Source organism: Protopterus annectens, chromosome 7.part0, assembly GCF_019279795.1.
Source record: "Protopterus annectens isolate FY-2018-M chromosome 7.part0, PAN1.0, whole genome shotgun sequence".
Classification (NCBI taxonomy): Eukaryota; Metazoa; Chordata; order Ceratodontiformes; family Protopteridae; genus Protopterus; species Protopterus annectens.
Genome location: NC_056739.1, coordinates 134,881,645 through 134,899,521, shown reverse-complemented (window position 1 = coordinate 134,899,521; position 17,877 = coordinate 134,881,645). Strand labels below are relative to the sequence as shown.

At 42.3% G+C, this 17,877-nt stretch overlaps 1 protein-coding gene across 5 annotated transcripts in view; it reads right to left on the bottom strand.

Moving 5' to 3' along the window:
* Positions 1–17,877, bottom strand: part of SCUBE3 (signal peptide, CUB domain and EGF like domain containing 3) — a 3,541,316-nt gene that overhangs the window by 422,925 nt on the left and 3,100,514 nt on the right. For all 5 annotated transcript variants that reach the window (XM_044076569.1, XM_044076573.1, XM_044076571.1 and 2 more), the window contains one exon: positions 1,112–1,225. In XM_044076569.1, coding sequence (XP_043932504.1) covers positions 1,112–1,225 — 114 coding nt within the window. The remainder of the gene's footprint in view (positions 1–1,111; positions 1,226–17,877) is intronic.

Genomic DNA, 17,877 nt, shown 5'->3' with positions numbered 1-17,877 from the left:
TATTATTATAATTTTTTCCCATAGAAAATATTTTATTTTCTGTAGAATGCCATTTAAACAACCTTACTACTTATACAAAACCTCCTTATACTTTTGTGCTCATAAAACCACGAACAGCTGAACAAAGGATGTTGTCTAGTTTCTCAGTGCATTTGCCCCGTGGTCTCTCAGTGTCCAAATCTTGTTGTTTGCACTGACATGTTTTACAGTTCCGCCAACCCATATAAAATGTTAACCATTTGAAATGTCAGGACCCAATAAACAGACTTACGTATACTAAATCTGAGATGGCCATTTCTCAGAATACTCCATTTTCTCCAAGATATGGCTATCTTGGAGTTGGTATATATAACTTCAGGGGCTTGCTCCCTGCAGAAATAAGTTTAAAAGAGAACAGTGATCTTCAAGATTCTCTTTTCTTGAGTTTTCAGTCTTTTTTTCGGCTTCTCAGCACTTGGCATTTCAAGTGCCAATATTTCAATAGGGAGCCCATAAATGTATTTATTTACTTTTATTTATTTACATTTGTTTATCTGGAAATTCCGACTGGACGCAGGTCCTTTTTCAGCGGATGCCTGGGGAGAAAAACTCCACATCATGTACATGATAGAGATACAAAGTTGCAGCAACAGTGAACAACATTACAGGTTGTTGGCTTTAATACAATAAGATATTGATTATCAACAGTATATACACAAAATGATGTAACCTGCCCCAAAAATGTTGAGCTCTAGAACAATGAAGAAAAAAAGTGTACGTTGTCTTCAAAAAGTAGGGAATTTTCTCCAGTATCCTGGCCAAATTTCCCTTACTCTATTTTTCAATGTGTCAGGACTCACTGTTGAGTGTCCTGCTTCTGATATGCAGCTGATAACAGGTGCAAAGCAAGTGGTAGCTGAGAATGGGTGGGGCAGGTGATGAAGACTAGTGGTGCAGACATGATTTTTTTTTGTCAGCTTGATCCAGTTTACTTCCCTAGATCTACAAACAAAGGAAACACAGTCTGTAATGTAAGCAGCCTTCACACTACTTCTTTGGAACAGAAGCAGCTTCTTGCCCTTCTAATTTTAAATATGCTTGTGATCTTTGTTAAGACACAGTTGTCCGTTACCTGAGTTTGCATGTCTTGCTCCATTCTCCAGCTTTACTCGTTTTGGATGAAGGTCACATTTGGCATCCTTGATCTTGAATAAAGCCTTCTGCTTGACTGAGTGAGCTAAAATCTCTAAAGCAAAATGAAGAAGCTGAAAGTTGTTGTAACAATAGTTATAGTGGCAACATAGTTCTGTTGTAGCTACAATATTCACTTACAGTATTAGTAACTATTCCATGGCATATATCATGTGTACATGAATGAACACGAACACACACACACACACACACACAATGGGAACCCTTTTTTCTAAACATTATGTTGTTACTCCTCCCTTGTCCTATTATTCCTTTTCTGATATCCATGTTAATTTCTTGAACTGTCTTATTACTATGCAATCTCATTTTTCTCCTACACTTTTCTGACCAGGAGAGCACATTTCTGTTGTAAACAGTATTTTTTATACTAGTGTTCACCCTGCAAATGTAGAAAGTAGAAAAGGACAACTTCTAGCTCTGTGCAACTGTAATTAGCAATGTCACATTTGCTAGAGCAAACATCCTTAAAATGTGGAACCCACTTACAATAATCAGTGGAGAAAGGAGTGACAAGGAACAGATAACTTCCAGTAAGATCCTGCCACCTTATTTTTGCAGATACACATACTGAGAAACCTGCCACCGAAGTTCCTCCTCCATTTTTTATTTTTTTATGTTATCTTTTGTCCCTATCCCCACTTTCAGATTCCTTAGTGGCAAATGAAAGCATTGCATCCCTTCCTTAAGAACTGATACAGTACTGGCCTCCAGAAATATGTCCCGGATGTGACTGGGACAACCCCACACTGGATTCCGTATTGCTTCTATCCACTTCCAGGAGTTATATCATCCATGCTCTGTTGAAAAAACAGGTAGCAGTACTGCCATGTAAAAGAGTTGTGCTACGCTATGGTCTCAATCTGCAGCCTGCGTTACCAGATCTGTGACTGGCACATGCAAACAATGACAAGCTGTAGTCACAGAATGAGACTTGACCCCATGATCAACGGTGAAGGCAGCATTTAAAATGTGCTGCATCACATCTACTCTATTATAACCTTGAGAAAAAATTTTATATACATAAAACAGATGTGCCAATTTGTTTAAATAGTCTACAAGCTGAACATAGGTTCATAGGTTGGTACTAGGCTATCGGCCCTAGGGCCTATGCAAGCCTAGCCATAACAATTCCCTGGATATTTCTTCCCACAATATTTACTTCTCTGGGCCCCTGACATGATCCACAGGGTGAATTTCTTATCTGACATCCAATCAAGGTTCCTTTTGAAGAGGGCCAATGAGGCGCTCTGCTTGACATGTATGGGCAGTCTAGTCCAGAGTATGGGGAGTCTCTGGGTCAGGAACCTATCCCTCCAGCATGTTTTGTTCATTGTGATGACAAGGTTTAGATCCCTGGTGCGTGTGGCTCTGAGGGATTGGGATTTCTTTAAGTGGAGCATGTCCAACAGCTCAGGGTTTGACATGGCCTTGTATGTTAAGCAGAGATCGCCTCTGAGTAGGCGATATGCCACAGAGTATAGCTGGAGTTTTTTTAGGCGGTCAGCATATGGCATCTGCTTTAGGCCTGTGATTCTTTTAGTAAGGTATTTCTGTGGCCTTTCCAGCTGTTGCAGATGTCTTGTGAGGTACATACCAAATGTGGCATTATACTCTATAATGGGTCTAATGAGGGAGGAATACAGTGGGACAATGACCTCCTTTTTTCTGGATGAAAAGCCCTTAGTGATGAGGTGCGCCACATAGAAGGATTTACTGACTGTTGTGGCAATGTGGTTATCGAACGTGAGACCACTGTCCACCTGTGTCCCTAAGTCTCTCATCACACTTTCAATGTTTAGTGTCCTGCCACCTATGTGGTAATTCATGGGTACATGTTTTTCTTCCAAAGGGGATAACTATACATTTCTTGGCATTAAGCTTGAGCCCATGGCTCTGGCACCAGGCATCTGTTTCTGTAAGGCCCTTTTATAGAATATCCACATCATTTGGGGATTCAATAATGGCTCCCAGTTTGCAGTCATTTGCAAACTTTGTTAGCCAGAGTCCCTTAGTGTTGGCCTGTACTTCAGAGAAGTAGATGCAAAACAAGAGTGGTCCCAGGACTGAACCCTGAGGTACTCCAATTGTCACTTGTCTGGAGCTGGATTTGGAGTCGGCTACTTTTACAGTCTGGGTTCTGTCAGTAAGCCAGTTGGCAACCCATCAAGTGACGTAAGGATTTATGCCCAGCTTAGTAAGTTTATCTATGATTCCAGAGTGGGGGATGGTGTTGAAGGCCTTGGCGAGGTCCAGATAGGCTGTGTGGACCACCTTACCCTCGTCCACAGCTCTGGAGACTGATTCGAAGAAGTCAGATTCAGGAGACAAGATCAGCCCTTCACAAACCCAAACTGGGTTGGGTCCAGTGTTTGAAGGTTGCCAATGTCTTTGTTTATAAGTTCCATGACAATGCATTCCATACCCTTGCGGATCAGGCTTGTCAGACTGATGGGACGGTAGTTCCCGGGATCCAAGGCGGATCCTCCCTTGTGGAGCAGGATAACTGTAGCTGTGCGCCACTCAGTGGGCATGAAGCCTGAGGTGAGGCTATGATTAAACATGACACTTAGGTGAGGTGCCAGTTAATTTTGTAGTTCATGTAGTACACAGCCTGGGATGTCATCTGGTCCCATGGATGCTATATTCTTAGCTTTGGAGAGTGCGGTTTCTACCTGTGTGGGTGTTATTATTGGAATTTGGCAATCTTTTGGTATTGAGATGGGCCCTTTAGGGGGTGAAGTTGGCACTAAATCAATCTGCCAGGATATTGGCAATATCGTTGGGATCAGTATATTTAATGCCATTCTGTTGTAGCTCAGAGCAGATCTGAGCATTGCCATTTAGATTCTTGACATAACTATAGAATGCCTTGTGGTTGTCTTTGGAATCTTTGGCAATTTTATTTTCGTAACTAGCTTTTGAGGATTTTATGAGGGATCTCAGCTTCTTACTGAGGCTGGTGAGGGAGTTTTTTGCATCCTGGGATTTTCCTCTTTTCTGCAACAGTTTCTTCCTTCTGTTGTACAGTTTGTTTATAGCAGGGGACCACTAGATTGGCTTCCTTTTTCTAGAGAAGAGTATCTTGGTTCTATTTGGGATGGCACAATTCATGCATGAGTGGATGTGCTCGTACAGTGCCTTAGTGTAGGATTCTGCAGTCGAACTTCCAGATCCTGTCTGCGTGGGTGTTGTGAAGTTTGTCACTTCTGACTTGAGTAGCATGAAGTTGGCTTTGGAGAAGTTTTTTAAGGAGGTTTCCTTACTGGGGGGTGGGGGTGGGATGTGGATGTCGAAGGTGATTTGCTTATGGTCAGACCTGACCAATGAGGGGGTGACCACTGGTGTGGAACATCTATCTCCCATGTTGGTAATGACCAGGTCTTGGATATTCGAGCCCCTGGTGGGACAATGGATTAGTTGATCCAGGGCATTGGAATTTATGAATTCCAAGAACCGTTGGGAAAAGGAGTTGATACCCGAGTAGTTTTCCCAATTAATGGCAGGGTAGTTGAAATCACACAGTATTAGGATGTTTGGTTGTATCTTAATATTTTCCAGTATGTTTGGAAAGGTGTAGTGAGAATCTTGGGGCATGGTGGGGAATCTGTAGCAAGCTACAATTTGTATTTCAGTCTTACCTAGTGTTAGTTGCACCTGGAGAATTTCAGATGCATTGTGTTGGGCAACTAGCCTGGAGGTGTGAATATGGACACTCCTCCACCTTTAGTGTTTTGGTCTTGGTTTTGTGGCCGAGAAAAAGAGAGAGAGACAGCACAAAGGAGCATTGCCATGATGTACGGCACAAGATAGGTATCCAGAATTAAAAAATCCCAGGACTAGAGATCTTCTGAGTAAGGCAAAAGGCATGTATTATCCTATGGCAAGCAATAAAACACCTATATTGATCAATATCCTAGGACCCGTTAGCTTTTTATACACTCACTTCATTAGCAGTACTTAAAACTGCAGCAGCAGAATATTAGTAGTCATTCTTTACTTACATGAAAAAGAAATATTTTGTAGTATCACTTAAACTTAGGAGAGGACAACTTTACTAAAAAGGTTATGTAACGGCATGTAATTACAATTGTAAAACGCATTAACTCAGCAACTCATCATTCCATCCCATTTTCTCAATAACATTGTCAGACTAGATTATTCTTTTTAAAATCTTTGTTACTGTATTTTCAAATAAAAATGCAAGAAAAATGAAACTGGGCTGAAAATGGGCTCTCACCCAGTCGGACTTTCCCATTAAACAAACGTAAATGTAAATACTGCTGTCATCTAATGCACTTAGTAAAACCCATCACTGACTGGTTTAGTGATATTTCAAATGTTTCTTAACATACAAACCAATAATTAACTCAGATGGGTATGTTAAATGCTATACAACACACCACAAGGACACCTATTTATTCTTACAGAAACATGGATTACAGTTATAGCTTATTGGTACTTTATTAGCTTACCGCTAAACTGGAGACTCAGCTCACCACTTACGGTGTCATCATTCTTCCTGCGTTACAATTTTTAATATACATTTAGAGCATTCAGTTTAGTGCCACTTTGAATTACAGAAACTACATAAACATTTTGTGTCTGCTTTTCAAGAGATATCAATTTGGACTGGCAACCAGCTCTGAAACATAAAACCACCCCAAAGCAAATATTACACACCCTGCAAATTTCAAATGCAGCTAATTTAGTTTGTAAATAGCATTATTTTCACACTTGAGAAATGTCCACATAGTCAAGAAAAGTCAACCATACAGAACTATACACATTTCTTGACCACAGCAGACAAAGTACAGTTGTGTACAGTTACCATAAATGTAGATGCTCGAGTGTATTATCATAAATGTTGATGCACGAGTGCATTAACATAAATGTAGATGCTCAAGTGTATTCACTGTTGTAGTCACAAATGACTGGATCTCCTGCCATGGCAGCCCTTGGCTGGCCACACTACCAGTGAATTTTTTCCTCTTCCTGAAGCTGGAGGATGCTCTGAACGACATCAATATGTCTGGGTATAAAGGGACTCAGTCGGCACCATAACCTCAGTACTTTCTTGCTCCCAATAGAGAGGGGCCCTCTAACAGGTCCCTAAGGTCAAAGGCCTAAACTCAGAAACTCCAGGGTACAGAACAGGAGAGAACCCGAAATGAGGTAGGAAAATAACCACCCCTGTCTGTGTGGCAAGAGGAGGAGAAGGGCAGGAAAGAATACAAAAACGAAAACACAAACATCTACAGTTAAGGTAAATGTACACAACTGTATTATGTTTTTTGTGTTTCACTGTTGCAGTCATAACTGATGGGATGACTCTCAAAGCTGAAAGGAGGGTGGGTGGAAAGATTAAGGATAGGAAAGGATGCCCTGTAAGAGGGCAGTGACCCTGCCCTGGACTGGGAGAAGGCTGGAAGGTGCTAATGTTTGGTGAATGTATGCACAAAGCAACAAGTAACAGCTTCCAAAATGTCTTTAGTGGTCACCCCTTTAAGAAAGGCTGTAGATGTAGCAGTAGCCCTAGTGGGGTGTGACCTCACAGGGTCTGGTGGCTTCTTTCCACGATGGCTGCAGCAAAACAAGATACACCATTTGGAGATAATTTAAAAAATGTCTCCCCTCACAGCTGCAGGCAGAGGCCATAAAGAGATAGTCAGCCTTTCTAACATTATTTGTTCTCTCCAAGCAGTAATGCAGTTTCAATGTATGGAGGATTCTTTACCCCCTTATTTTGAGGTTTAGGAAAGAAGATAGGTAAGTAGATGATTTGGTTTAAAGAGATCTCTGTAATCAATTTAGACGTAAAGGAAGGATTAATTCTAAGAGAAAGAAGAGAGACTGTCAGGGTGGAAGGCAATGAAAGGTTCCACACACATAATGGCCTGAAGTTCTAAAACCCTTCTAGCTGAAGTAATGACTAGCATGAAGGCGGTCTTCCAGGTCAGGAATATGATGTCTGAGGAGGCAGCTGGATTGAAAGATGGGAGGGTGAGCTTCTCCATAAATAAATTTAGATTCCCACAGGGGAACAGGAGGTTTTATTTGGGATCAAATGTGGATAACTCCTCTCAGGAACTGTTTCAAGACAGGATGGAATAAGAAAGGGGAATGAGTAGACTGATGAGCTGAAATAGCTGAATTTTAATAGAGGAATAAGACAGTCCTTTGTCAAAAAGTCCTGATAAGTATGAAAGCATCAGAGGCATATGAGCTTGAAGAGGGCTCTGTCCCTTTTGTCTGCACCATATGGTGAGTCTCTTCCATTTGGCAGAGTAAGATTTTCTTGTGCTAGGTCTCCTGGCTTCTTTTAGAATGTTCAGTACCTGTTTGTCATGGAGTATTCCCCTCCAGAGGGTCAAAGTATCACCCAAGCTGTCCATTTGAAGGTTTTCAGGTTGGGGTGTATGACGGTGCCCTTGTTCCGTGTTAACAAGTCCACTCGTTGGGGCAGCAACCATGGTTCCTTCTTGCGTAGACTGAGCATCAGAGCATAGTAGTGCTACCTTAGCCCATCTGGGGCTATTAGAATGACCCTTGGCCCTTCTTCCTTATCTTCTGCTACTAGGAAGCAAGGGTATTGGTGGAAAGGCATAGAGGAACAGGGCTCTCAAAGGGAAGGAGAAGGCATCTGTCCTCTAGGCTGACCTTATTTTGATCCCTAAGCAAAACTTTTTCAAGTAAATGTTTTCTTTGGAGGCAAAAGGTTCATCTTTGGCACACCGTAGTCTTTTGCTATGCTGAGAAAAACTTCCTGATGTAGCTGACACTCATGTGGGTTTGACAGGCTACTTCTTAGGTGATCCGCCAGTTGACTGATTTCACCTGGCAGGTACTGTGCCATGAGGTGCAGACCTATAAAGTTTGTAGTTTCCCAAAAGTTAATGGCTAGGCAACAAAGAGGATAAGAGTGAGTGTCCCTGCGTGTTTATGTACCACATAACCATGGCATTATCGAGCTTTACTCTGAATACTCCTGTTTACATTGTTTTTTAAAGGCAATCAGGCCTTTCTGAACTGCCATCAGTTCTTTTAGCTTGATGTGTTTGTTCTTAAACTGAGAGTTCCCTCTGCTCAGAGGCTTTAAGCTGTTGTACTGGGCTCCCCAGCTATTTCTGAGGCATTCGTGGTCAGAGTTTAGTCCTCACGGATAAACCTAAAGGGAAGGTCCAGGCTGAATGAGCATGCTTAGGCCCAAAAGGCAAAAACAATCCAGAGACAACAGAGAAGCTTCACACTTAAGTTGAGGGACTGATAATGTTGACACCACACATTTCTGAGGTACCACTGCAGCTTTCTCATATGTAGTTTGGCCAGAGGGATCATGAGGATGCATGAGACCAGGCAACCCAAGGCTCTGAGATACTTTCTGGCAGTGAGGTAGTTTCTGGAAGTACAGAGCAAGAAAAGTGACCTTGTCTGGAGGAAGGAAGGAAAGCAGGCAGGCTTTCTCAAGTCAGGAGTCCACCAAACCCCTCAGGATGGTGCAGTGGTGGCATTGTCACTTTACAGCAAGAGGTTCTCTAATTTGAGTCTCAGCTGGGGTGCCTTGTGTGTGGAGTCTGTATGCCTTCCCTTCGTTTGTGTGGGTTTCCTCCAACTCTACAAAGACATGCATCTGAAGTGTTTGTCACCAGGCCTCCGTTGAAAATTGGCTTTGTTCCAAGTCAGACATTCCTGGTAAACAAATGTTAAATAAATAAAACAAAATCAGGATTGTGAGGATGGTCTGAGACTTTTGGGTATTGATGGTGAACCCCAGTGAAGCCAGGATCTCTTGTGTATAAAGCTGATCTGCTTTTAGTTTTTCTGGATCTGTTGCTTGAATGTGGCAGTCATCTAAGTAGAGGTAAATCTAAATACCCTTTAACCTACAGAAGGCTATCACTAGGGCTAGGCATTTTGCGAAAACGCTATGTGCAGCAGATAAACCAATGGGCACAGCACAGAATTGATGTCTAACACCTGCTCTACAGCATGAGAACTTTCTGTGAGATTTTTTTATGGGGATGTCGAGGTATGTGTCCTTCAGATCTAAGGTTACCATGTAGGCATTAGGTGAAATCATGAGCAGCAATTTTTGAAGGGCTAGCCTTTTGAATTTTCATACCTGCAAGAATCTGTTGAGCCTTGACATGTCCAAAATAGGTCTCCAGTTACCCTCTTTTCTGGAGATAAAGAAATGCCTTGAGAAAAATCCTTTTCCTTGTAATGTGTTTGGTACTGGTTCCAAAGAACTTTGGGTGCACAGGAGCTATATATGTTTTAAGTCCTTTGTTTGTTAGTTTGGTGGAATGTCTGGGAAACCTTATCAAATCAGAGGCTGTTTGAACTGGAGTTTGTACCTCTTTGCATGTTTTTTCAGTACTCACTGATCCCTGGTAATAAGAGTCCAATTTTTTGAGAAGGACAACAGCCATCATCCTAGTCTGAGAACCAGTAGGGAGGGAGGGAGAAAGGGAGTCTCACAGAAGAGTCATGATTTCTCCCTTCTGGATTCCTGTTGGCAGGATCCCACAGGTCTATTGGAATCTCCTTGCCAGTGTCTCAGTCACTGATGCTGCCTTTGACTCCTTTCCTTTGAAGGTCTCCTATGTCTGGGTTTACAGTGGGAGGCTATAATGGACCAGTGTTTGGTAGGGTAACTGCGACTGAAGCAAGGAGGTTGAATCTGAACAAAGTCCTTGACCGTTTGCATGGACCTGGCCTTATCCTCCATTTTCTTGAGCACAGCTTCAGCCTTAGGGCCAAAAAGAAACATTTTGTCCACAGATTTCATATATTCAGTGAGACTGTTCCCTCAGTCAGTCATGTCTTCTAATGATGGATCCTGTAGCTGCTGCCCTGCTGGAAGCTTCCAGAGCATCACAGCCACAGTACAAGGAGTGCTTAGCTACCTGAGAGCAAGAACTGCACAAGTCTAGCAGTTCCTTGGAAAGGGCCTTATTTTCAATCCCCACCAGTTTTTGCTTCATCTGTTCTGAAATGGTTTCTTGATACTTCATCATATGAAACTTGCAATTTAAAGCCCTCATGACAGGCTAGCAGAGGTACATACTTTCTTTCCAAATCTGTCCAAGGCTCTGCTTTTTTTTGTCAGTCGGCAGGGGATTTTGGAAGCACTAGCTTTACCTTCCTTAGGACCCTGAGTCACCACTGCAGGGTCTACTACAAGGTTCTTGAAAAGATGTCTGTGGAAATCCAGAACCCTGAAAAATCTATCAAGTTTCTGATGGTCGGGGGGGATGAACCTGGGTGGAAGGAAGAATCCACCAAGACATCATCTACTACCTCTAGGACTGGAAGAATGGTAAGAGGTTTATGCTTAGGGAGTTTTAAACATTCCTTAACCCTCTTTTTGGAATATGGATTGTCCTGTGCTTCCCATTTAAAGCGTTCCTCAGGATATGTAGGGTCTCCCCAAAGGAAATGTCCTGGGGCTGAGGCAAGGCATAGCAAATAAATGATTGTGACTACAGGAACTGTATATTCCAGTAAAATACTACGCATCGGGGTGAACAACCTTTCTGATTAAACTTTAAATAGCTGAAAACTAAACTTGTCTGAAAGTCATAAATTAAACAGTCCACTATTTTCTCATTATATTTAGCAGATGCAGAAGAAAGGGCAGTTGTGTTAATCACACTAATAATATAACAACTGATCTTGGAGAAAAGGTCTCTGTAGGGGGAATTGGCATAATGGTTAAGGCTATAACGTAAAGGGTTTGCTTCTGATCTCTGGTGATTGGCTACGGTTATAACAGTCTGCAAACTGATTGCCTAGTATTTACCTTTGAACCTATAAGTCATAACATGTGAATACCATTCCTACCAGGTTTACTTTAAACAGGTCAGCTTTTACACTAACAGTCCCCCATACTCTATGGTGTGCAACAAAGGCTCACTATGGCATTCCATGAATCTCTGCCGATCCACAAACCCACTATATACAAGTAGTATCACAAAGAGACTTCTGCAGTTCTTAGAGTCCCTTATAGTCTTCATGTGACCCTCCAGTGTAAAAACCTGCTACACTTTGAGAAACAGAATGTATCATCAAAGGTCAAGAAAATCAAATTAGTAGAATGATAACACAATGTAGGTGGAAGGAGTGAGTGAAGCTGTACTGTTGCAGTGACCTCTCCTTGGAAGTTTACTGTTAGAACAAGTCCGTTTACATAACTTTGTACTACTTTTTTAGAAGTGGTCATGATTACACTAAATCATGACATTTGGATGGAGTCCCAAACAGTGCCAAATTTGTTTGGGAGGAGGAGGAAAAATGAAAATGCTCCGGAACATTGTAAGTAACCTCGGGATAAGACAGGGTTTTAGTACACAAGTATTATGCAATAATTCTTCACGCAGTGACAGTTAACTTTCTTAAAGTATAAGTTGTTGGTGGCCAGATAAACTTCCTGCTCTGGTCAAAGAATACTTTATTTGCAAATCGTATTCCAAAACAATTATGTTATTGTCACACTATTGTTGAACAAAATAAGAGTAACAAAATGAATATACACAATATCTTTGAAAAAACATTTCTATACAATATATACTGCACAGTAAACAAGTTACACCCGAGTCTGAGTATTCATGACGCATATAAACTAACTGTTAAAATTATCAAATGGCAGTAGTGGAATGACATAAGTTACCATCATGAAAAACAGTACTGTAGCTATGGCAACTATGACACCCAAGTATGAACATTTGGCATGCTACCATTACACTACTGGTTGTAGTACATCCTTTGAAGTCTGTAAGCTCCTGTCCCTTGTAGTATGTGAAGTTAATGTAAGACTGGCTTAATCAAGCACTGCTGCACAAGCTGCAGTAGTTTAATACAACCCAGTATTAGGTGGTACTACTGGCCACTGCATCCTTATAGTTTGTCGAGGAGATTACACAAGAATGCCCCAATATGTGCAGCAAAAAGCACTCACAAACTGTCGTGTTTTAAAATGGTGATTCACAGCATCATCTGCCAATATTGTCAGAATCGTAAGCCAACTTTCATTAATCTTTACAGATAACTGATTACTACAGAACAGCAACAGCCAAATATGAGTGGAAGTCACTGAAATAGCAAAGAAAAAAGGGTTCTCTTCCAAATACTTCATATGCTGAATGCAAAGTAAAATGTCTTGATGCTAGCACGTTAACCTAGAGATGCTCCTTTAATGAAATTCCTTTAGACATTTAAATCGCAAATAGGCTCAATCAAGAAGTGTCTGAAACAGTGTTAACAGAATCCCACCATGAAAGCACAACTACAGACAGAATTTAAAGAAGCAGCACCTTTGAAAAGAACACAACTATCTGATCAATTTTTCTTTTAGAATGTGTAGGCAAGCAATAACAAATTAAAATACAGCTTTCCCATATGTGTAGGGGCTCTAAAGATGAGTGACAGCATTCCATAAACATAGGAGGGGTTTTATCTGTAGTGGAGCAGGATGGCATTAAGCCAAAGCAATTATTTTAAAAAAAGCAAAAATGTTTTATGTAGCCCACAAATAAAGTACACATGCAGGTATGACCCTGACCTTGAGCAGTATCCTACCTTCACCAAGAATGATGCCACAATACAGAGATAAGATGATCAGCTTTAATAATTGGCTTAAACTCTGGTGTCATTCAAAGGGGATCCAATGTCTGTCTGCCTGGGATGACATGCTGGACAAGCCACACTGCTTGAGGGACGGCTTGCACCTGTCACCCTGGGCTTCGGATATTGGCAAAGGCTCTTGCCACCCCATAGTGCCTTTTTAGGCAAGGCTCAAATTCTAAACCTACCACCCTAGAACACAAAAAGGAAAAACTAAGGGTAATGCTGCTCAATGCCAGAAGTCTCAACCTCAAGATGCACGCACTCGAGGCCCTTCTCAGTATGGAGAACATCGATGTCTGTGCTGTGACTGAAACCTGGTTCAAGGCTCCTGAGAGCACCCCAGCACTATCAGGTTTTACCTCATATCATGCGTTCCGGCCCCAAAATCCGGACAACACCAAGAAAGGGGGGGGGTGTCCATATTCATCAAGGACACCCACACCTCAAGGTTGGTGGCAACGCACGATGCATCGGAGACCATCCAGGTGCAATTAACCATAGGCAAGACTGCTCTGCAATTTGTAGCATATTACAGGCCACCCTCTCAAACTCAGGAACCTCACATAGCTTTCCTGAAAACACTGGAGGGGATAAATGTATCTCCAAACACCATCATACTAGGTGACTTCAACTACCCTAATATAGACTGGGATCACTACTCAAGCCCCAACACTCTAGCCCAAAGGTTCCTAGAGTTCATAAACTCAAATGCCATGGAACAACTAGTCACCATCGCCACAAGAGGTGAAAACATACTTGATCTCATCATCACGAACATGGGATCACAATGTTCAACACCGGAAGTATACCCCTCACTGGTGAGATCAGATCATAAACTAATCTCACTGGAGGTCCTCATCCCGCCCCCACCTGAGATAAAAAAGACCACAGTGAAGAACTTCTCAAAAGCTGACTTCACACTTCTAAAGACTAGTGTGGTCTCTTTTAAGGCCCCTGAGCCAGAAAACATTACTCAAGCCGCGGAATCACTTACAAATGCCTTCTACCAGCACCTACAGGACTGCATGGATCAGGCAATCCCAAACAAAACAAAGACTCTTTGTACCAAAGGCAAGCGTCCAGTCTGGTGGACCCCAGCCATAAACAAGCTCTACAACAAAAGAAGGAAGCTACTACAAGATAGAGCAAAATCCTTAAAAGGTAAGACACCTTTGATCATTATAAGTAAAAAACTAAGAGCTCTCATAAAATCATCTAAGGCAAATTATGAGAGAAAAATCACTAAGGACTCAAAAGACAATCATAAGGCCTTCTTTAGCTATGTTAGAAACCTGGGAGGAAACTCCCAGATATGCTCAGAATTAGTTCAAAATGATGTAAAAATCACTGAACCTACAGACATTGCCAACATACTGGCTGACAGGTTCAGTGCAACCCCCCCCCCCCCAAAAGGAGAGATATCTATACCAGAGGATTGTAGCCCCCCAAACATCTCTAACACTCAGGTGAGAACTGCTCTCTCCAAGGCGAAAAACACAGCATCCATGGGACCAGATGGTGTCCCCGGCTGTGTGCTCCATGAACTCAATGAGGAATTAAACCCGCAGTTAGGACAGCTGTTTAATCTTAGCCTCACCTCAGGATATGTACCCAAGGAGTGGCGCACGGCAACTGTGGTACCACTTCACAAAGGCAGTGCCTCCACCGACCCTGGAAATTACCGTCCCATCAGCTTGACAAGCCTGATCTGCAAAGCTATGGAGAGGATCATAATGGAACTCATAAATAAAGACATAGGGGACTTACAGACTTTGGATCCAACCCAGTTTGGCTTTGTCATCATGCCTTTTAAACTTGGTTGACTTCTTCAAAACAGTCACCAAGGCCATTGATGAGGGAAAGGCAGTCCACACAGCCTACCTCAACCTGGCAAAGGCTTTCGACACAATACCCCACTCAGGTATCATTGAAAAACTCATCAGCTTAAATGTAAACCCATACGTCACAAGATGGGTTGCAAACTGGCTAAGTGACAGAACCCACAGGGTCAGAGTTGCTAGCGCCATGTCAGACTCAAAGCCTGTCACAAGTGGTGTCCCACAGGGCTCAGTCCTGGGCCCACTCTTGTTCGGCATCTACTTTTCAGAAGTACAAGCAAACACAGGAGGGTTATGGCTGACAAAATTTGCAGATGACTGCAAACTGGGCCATAGTCGAGAATACATCTGACACAGATATCCTCCAGAAGGGTCTCATAGAAACGGATAACTGGTGCCAGAGCCATGGCCTAAAGTTAAACGCCAAGAAATGCATAGTCATACCCCTCGGGAAAAACAAGGTTACCCCTAGCTACCATATAGGTGGCAATCCACAGAGCACAGAAGAGGTTATCAGGGATCTGGGGACCCAGGTTGACAGTAACCTTTCGTTTGACACTCACGTTGCCAAAGTAGTTAGGAAGACCTTCTACATTGCCCACCTGATCATGAAGGGATTCACATCTAGATCAAGAGAGGTCATCTGCCCCCTGTACTCATCACTCATCAGACCAATGATTGAGTACAATGCCCCATTCGGAATGTATCTGACCCGACACCTGCAGCAGCTGGAAAGGCCCCAAAAGTTCCTCACCAAAAGGATAAAGGGTCTCAAAAATATGTCTTATGTTGCCCGACTTAAGGAACTCCAGCTCTATTCAGTCACTTACCGTTTGCTCAGAGGTGACCTGTGCCTGACATACAAGGCCATGTCCAACCCAGTATTGATGAACATGCTTCACCTCAAAAAATCTAGATCCCTCAAAACTACAAGGGCGGGAGACTTAAACCTGGACACGGTTATTAATAGGACGTGTTGGAGGGACAGATTCATCACCCAGAGACTCCCTATGCTGTGGAACAAAATCCCGGTACATGTGAGGCAGAGCACCTCGCTGGCCTTGTTCAAGAGAAATCTTGACCAATGGATGGGAGATCGCAAATATACCCCAGGGATTACCTCAGTGTCACTGCTTGACAGAGGCACAGCAAAATAATGGGCTTAGTTTCCTTCAAACTAAAGGGGTGGCGAAAGCCACAAAACTCTGGGCTAGGCTTATAAATGCCCTTGGGCAGATAGCCTAGTATGAACCTATGAACCTATGTGGAAGATATACATGGTGGTGGAGGTGTCAGTGGCATGTGCATGAAGTACATCATATAAAACAAGGCACAGCTCTAAGTAACAATGATTGAAGTTAAACCACTTGTGGAGGTGCAGAACCTGAAATGATGATAAACAGCATGGAATAACTTATTATAGATACATAATACAGCACAAGCGGTCCTGCTTACAATCTACAATAAGCAGTATTCCAAAGTGCATTGTTCTTCACAATTTCAGATCACTGACTCTGGATACTTCCACTTCAGTCATGTAAGCAAATGTGGCCAACTTCGCATATCTTCCAGAGAGATTGAGAAGCTTCAAATTTCATTAAAATGTTTGAGTTTCATCCACAGGCTACAAAGGCACTACAACACTTGGCTAGATTCCATGAGATGAGCTGAGCACTTTGGATAGTAGCCAATAAAAAAGGAGCACACCAAACAACTAAAGTCAGCTGAAAACAAAACAAACGTGATCATAAGTGAACCAGAGAGACCAACATCAGACTTTGAAGAACTCTTCAAACTGTGTGTAAAGTGAGTACCCCATAAGAAAACAAACATATCTTAATGTTGCTTAATTGTCTACAACTATACTGCTGACAAAATAAGGGAAAAAAAGAAAAACAAAATCACATGTGACATGGCCAGTCAGGTCTATATAACATAGCAGTATCACCCATGTCTAAGATTAAAGTGCAATGTCAGCCCTATGATGTAGAGAAATAATGCCCTGACCACACCTTGGGTGTCTGAGTTGCTGGCAGGGAAGTACAGGTTTGTTGGGTCTATATTATATTCTCGAAAGCCGACAATATCGAAACTGATATTGTCGACACGAGAATAGTGAAAGCACACAACATCAACGTGCAAACGGAAATCTCCGTAATGGGAAATTTACGTTTACTGCAATGTAGTGTAGTCTCAGAGTTGGTATATTTAATTAGCGGGGGCTGTGTGTGGGAGGGGCACGGGGGGCTTGCCACTCTGTTTAAACCCATTAGGGTACTTTCTTATTTATTTATTTATTTTTGTTATTTTTATAAGTTCGATGTTTGAAGACATCGACCATATGGTGTTCGATGTTTCCAACCATCGATCTTATAATATAGACCCGGGTTTGTTCACCCTATAGGCAGGGAATGCACTTGGGCACATCTTGCAGTTGATCCTTGGTGGAGGCTGAAGCCATGCAGAGAGAGCATTGTCCTAAGGGACATTGTTAGTGGGCACTAAGTTGCTGCAGAGGTTGGATGATACTCCAGCACATCTGTTCCCAGTTGTTAATAGGTGCATACAGGGAGAGACATTGATGCATAACAGAAAACACTCCTCAGCAGCATTACAATGCTGTACCAGGAGCTTCAGTCTCCTCATTGGTTTTAGCACTGGTCATAGAAAATTTAGAGGAGGTAATGAGTGCCCAGGAGACCTGCAAGGAGCCAAAAAAAATATATGGTGATAACAGTGCCAGGCATATGTAGAAGGGACACAACATGCAATGCAGGACTCTACCTGGACTGCTTGTTTCAGGAACAAGAAATGGGTATGGGGGAAGTAAGCAGATGTACACACTACAAAGAAATGGAATGGTACAGTCAGTGGGGATGAACACAAGATAGGAGAGGAATTTTATTTTACGGATTCATCTCACTGCATTGACTAACTTGCCATAATGGTAGATGTCTTAAGACATACACCCACCCCCAGGCATGCACCAGTGTGCGCTGGTACAAGAACAGAGTACATCTGCAGCATCTTCAGAGCTTTCATCCCCTGAAACAGAGTACAGACAACATACTAACTTTTTAAAGAAAACACACATAACCCTGACATCCAAGGCTAAAGCACGGTGAGCATACAAAGAATTAACAAGAGGGAATGAAATACTAAACCCATAATCCAAAAAAACTAAACCTTGAGAGGGTACCCCAAGAGGGGATGGAAGAAAGGC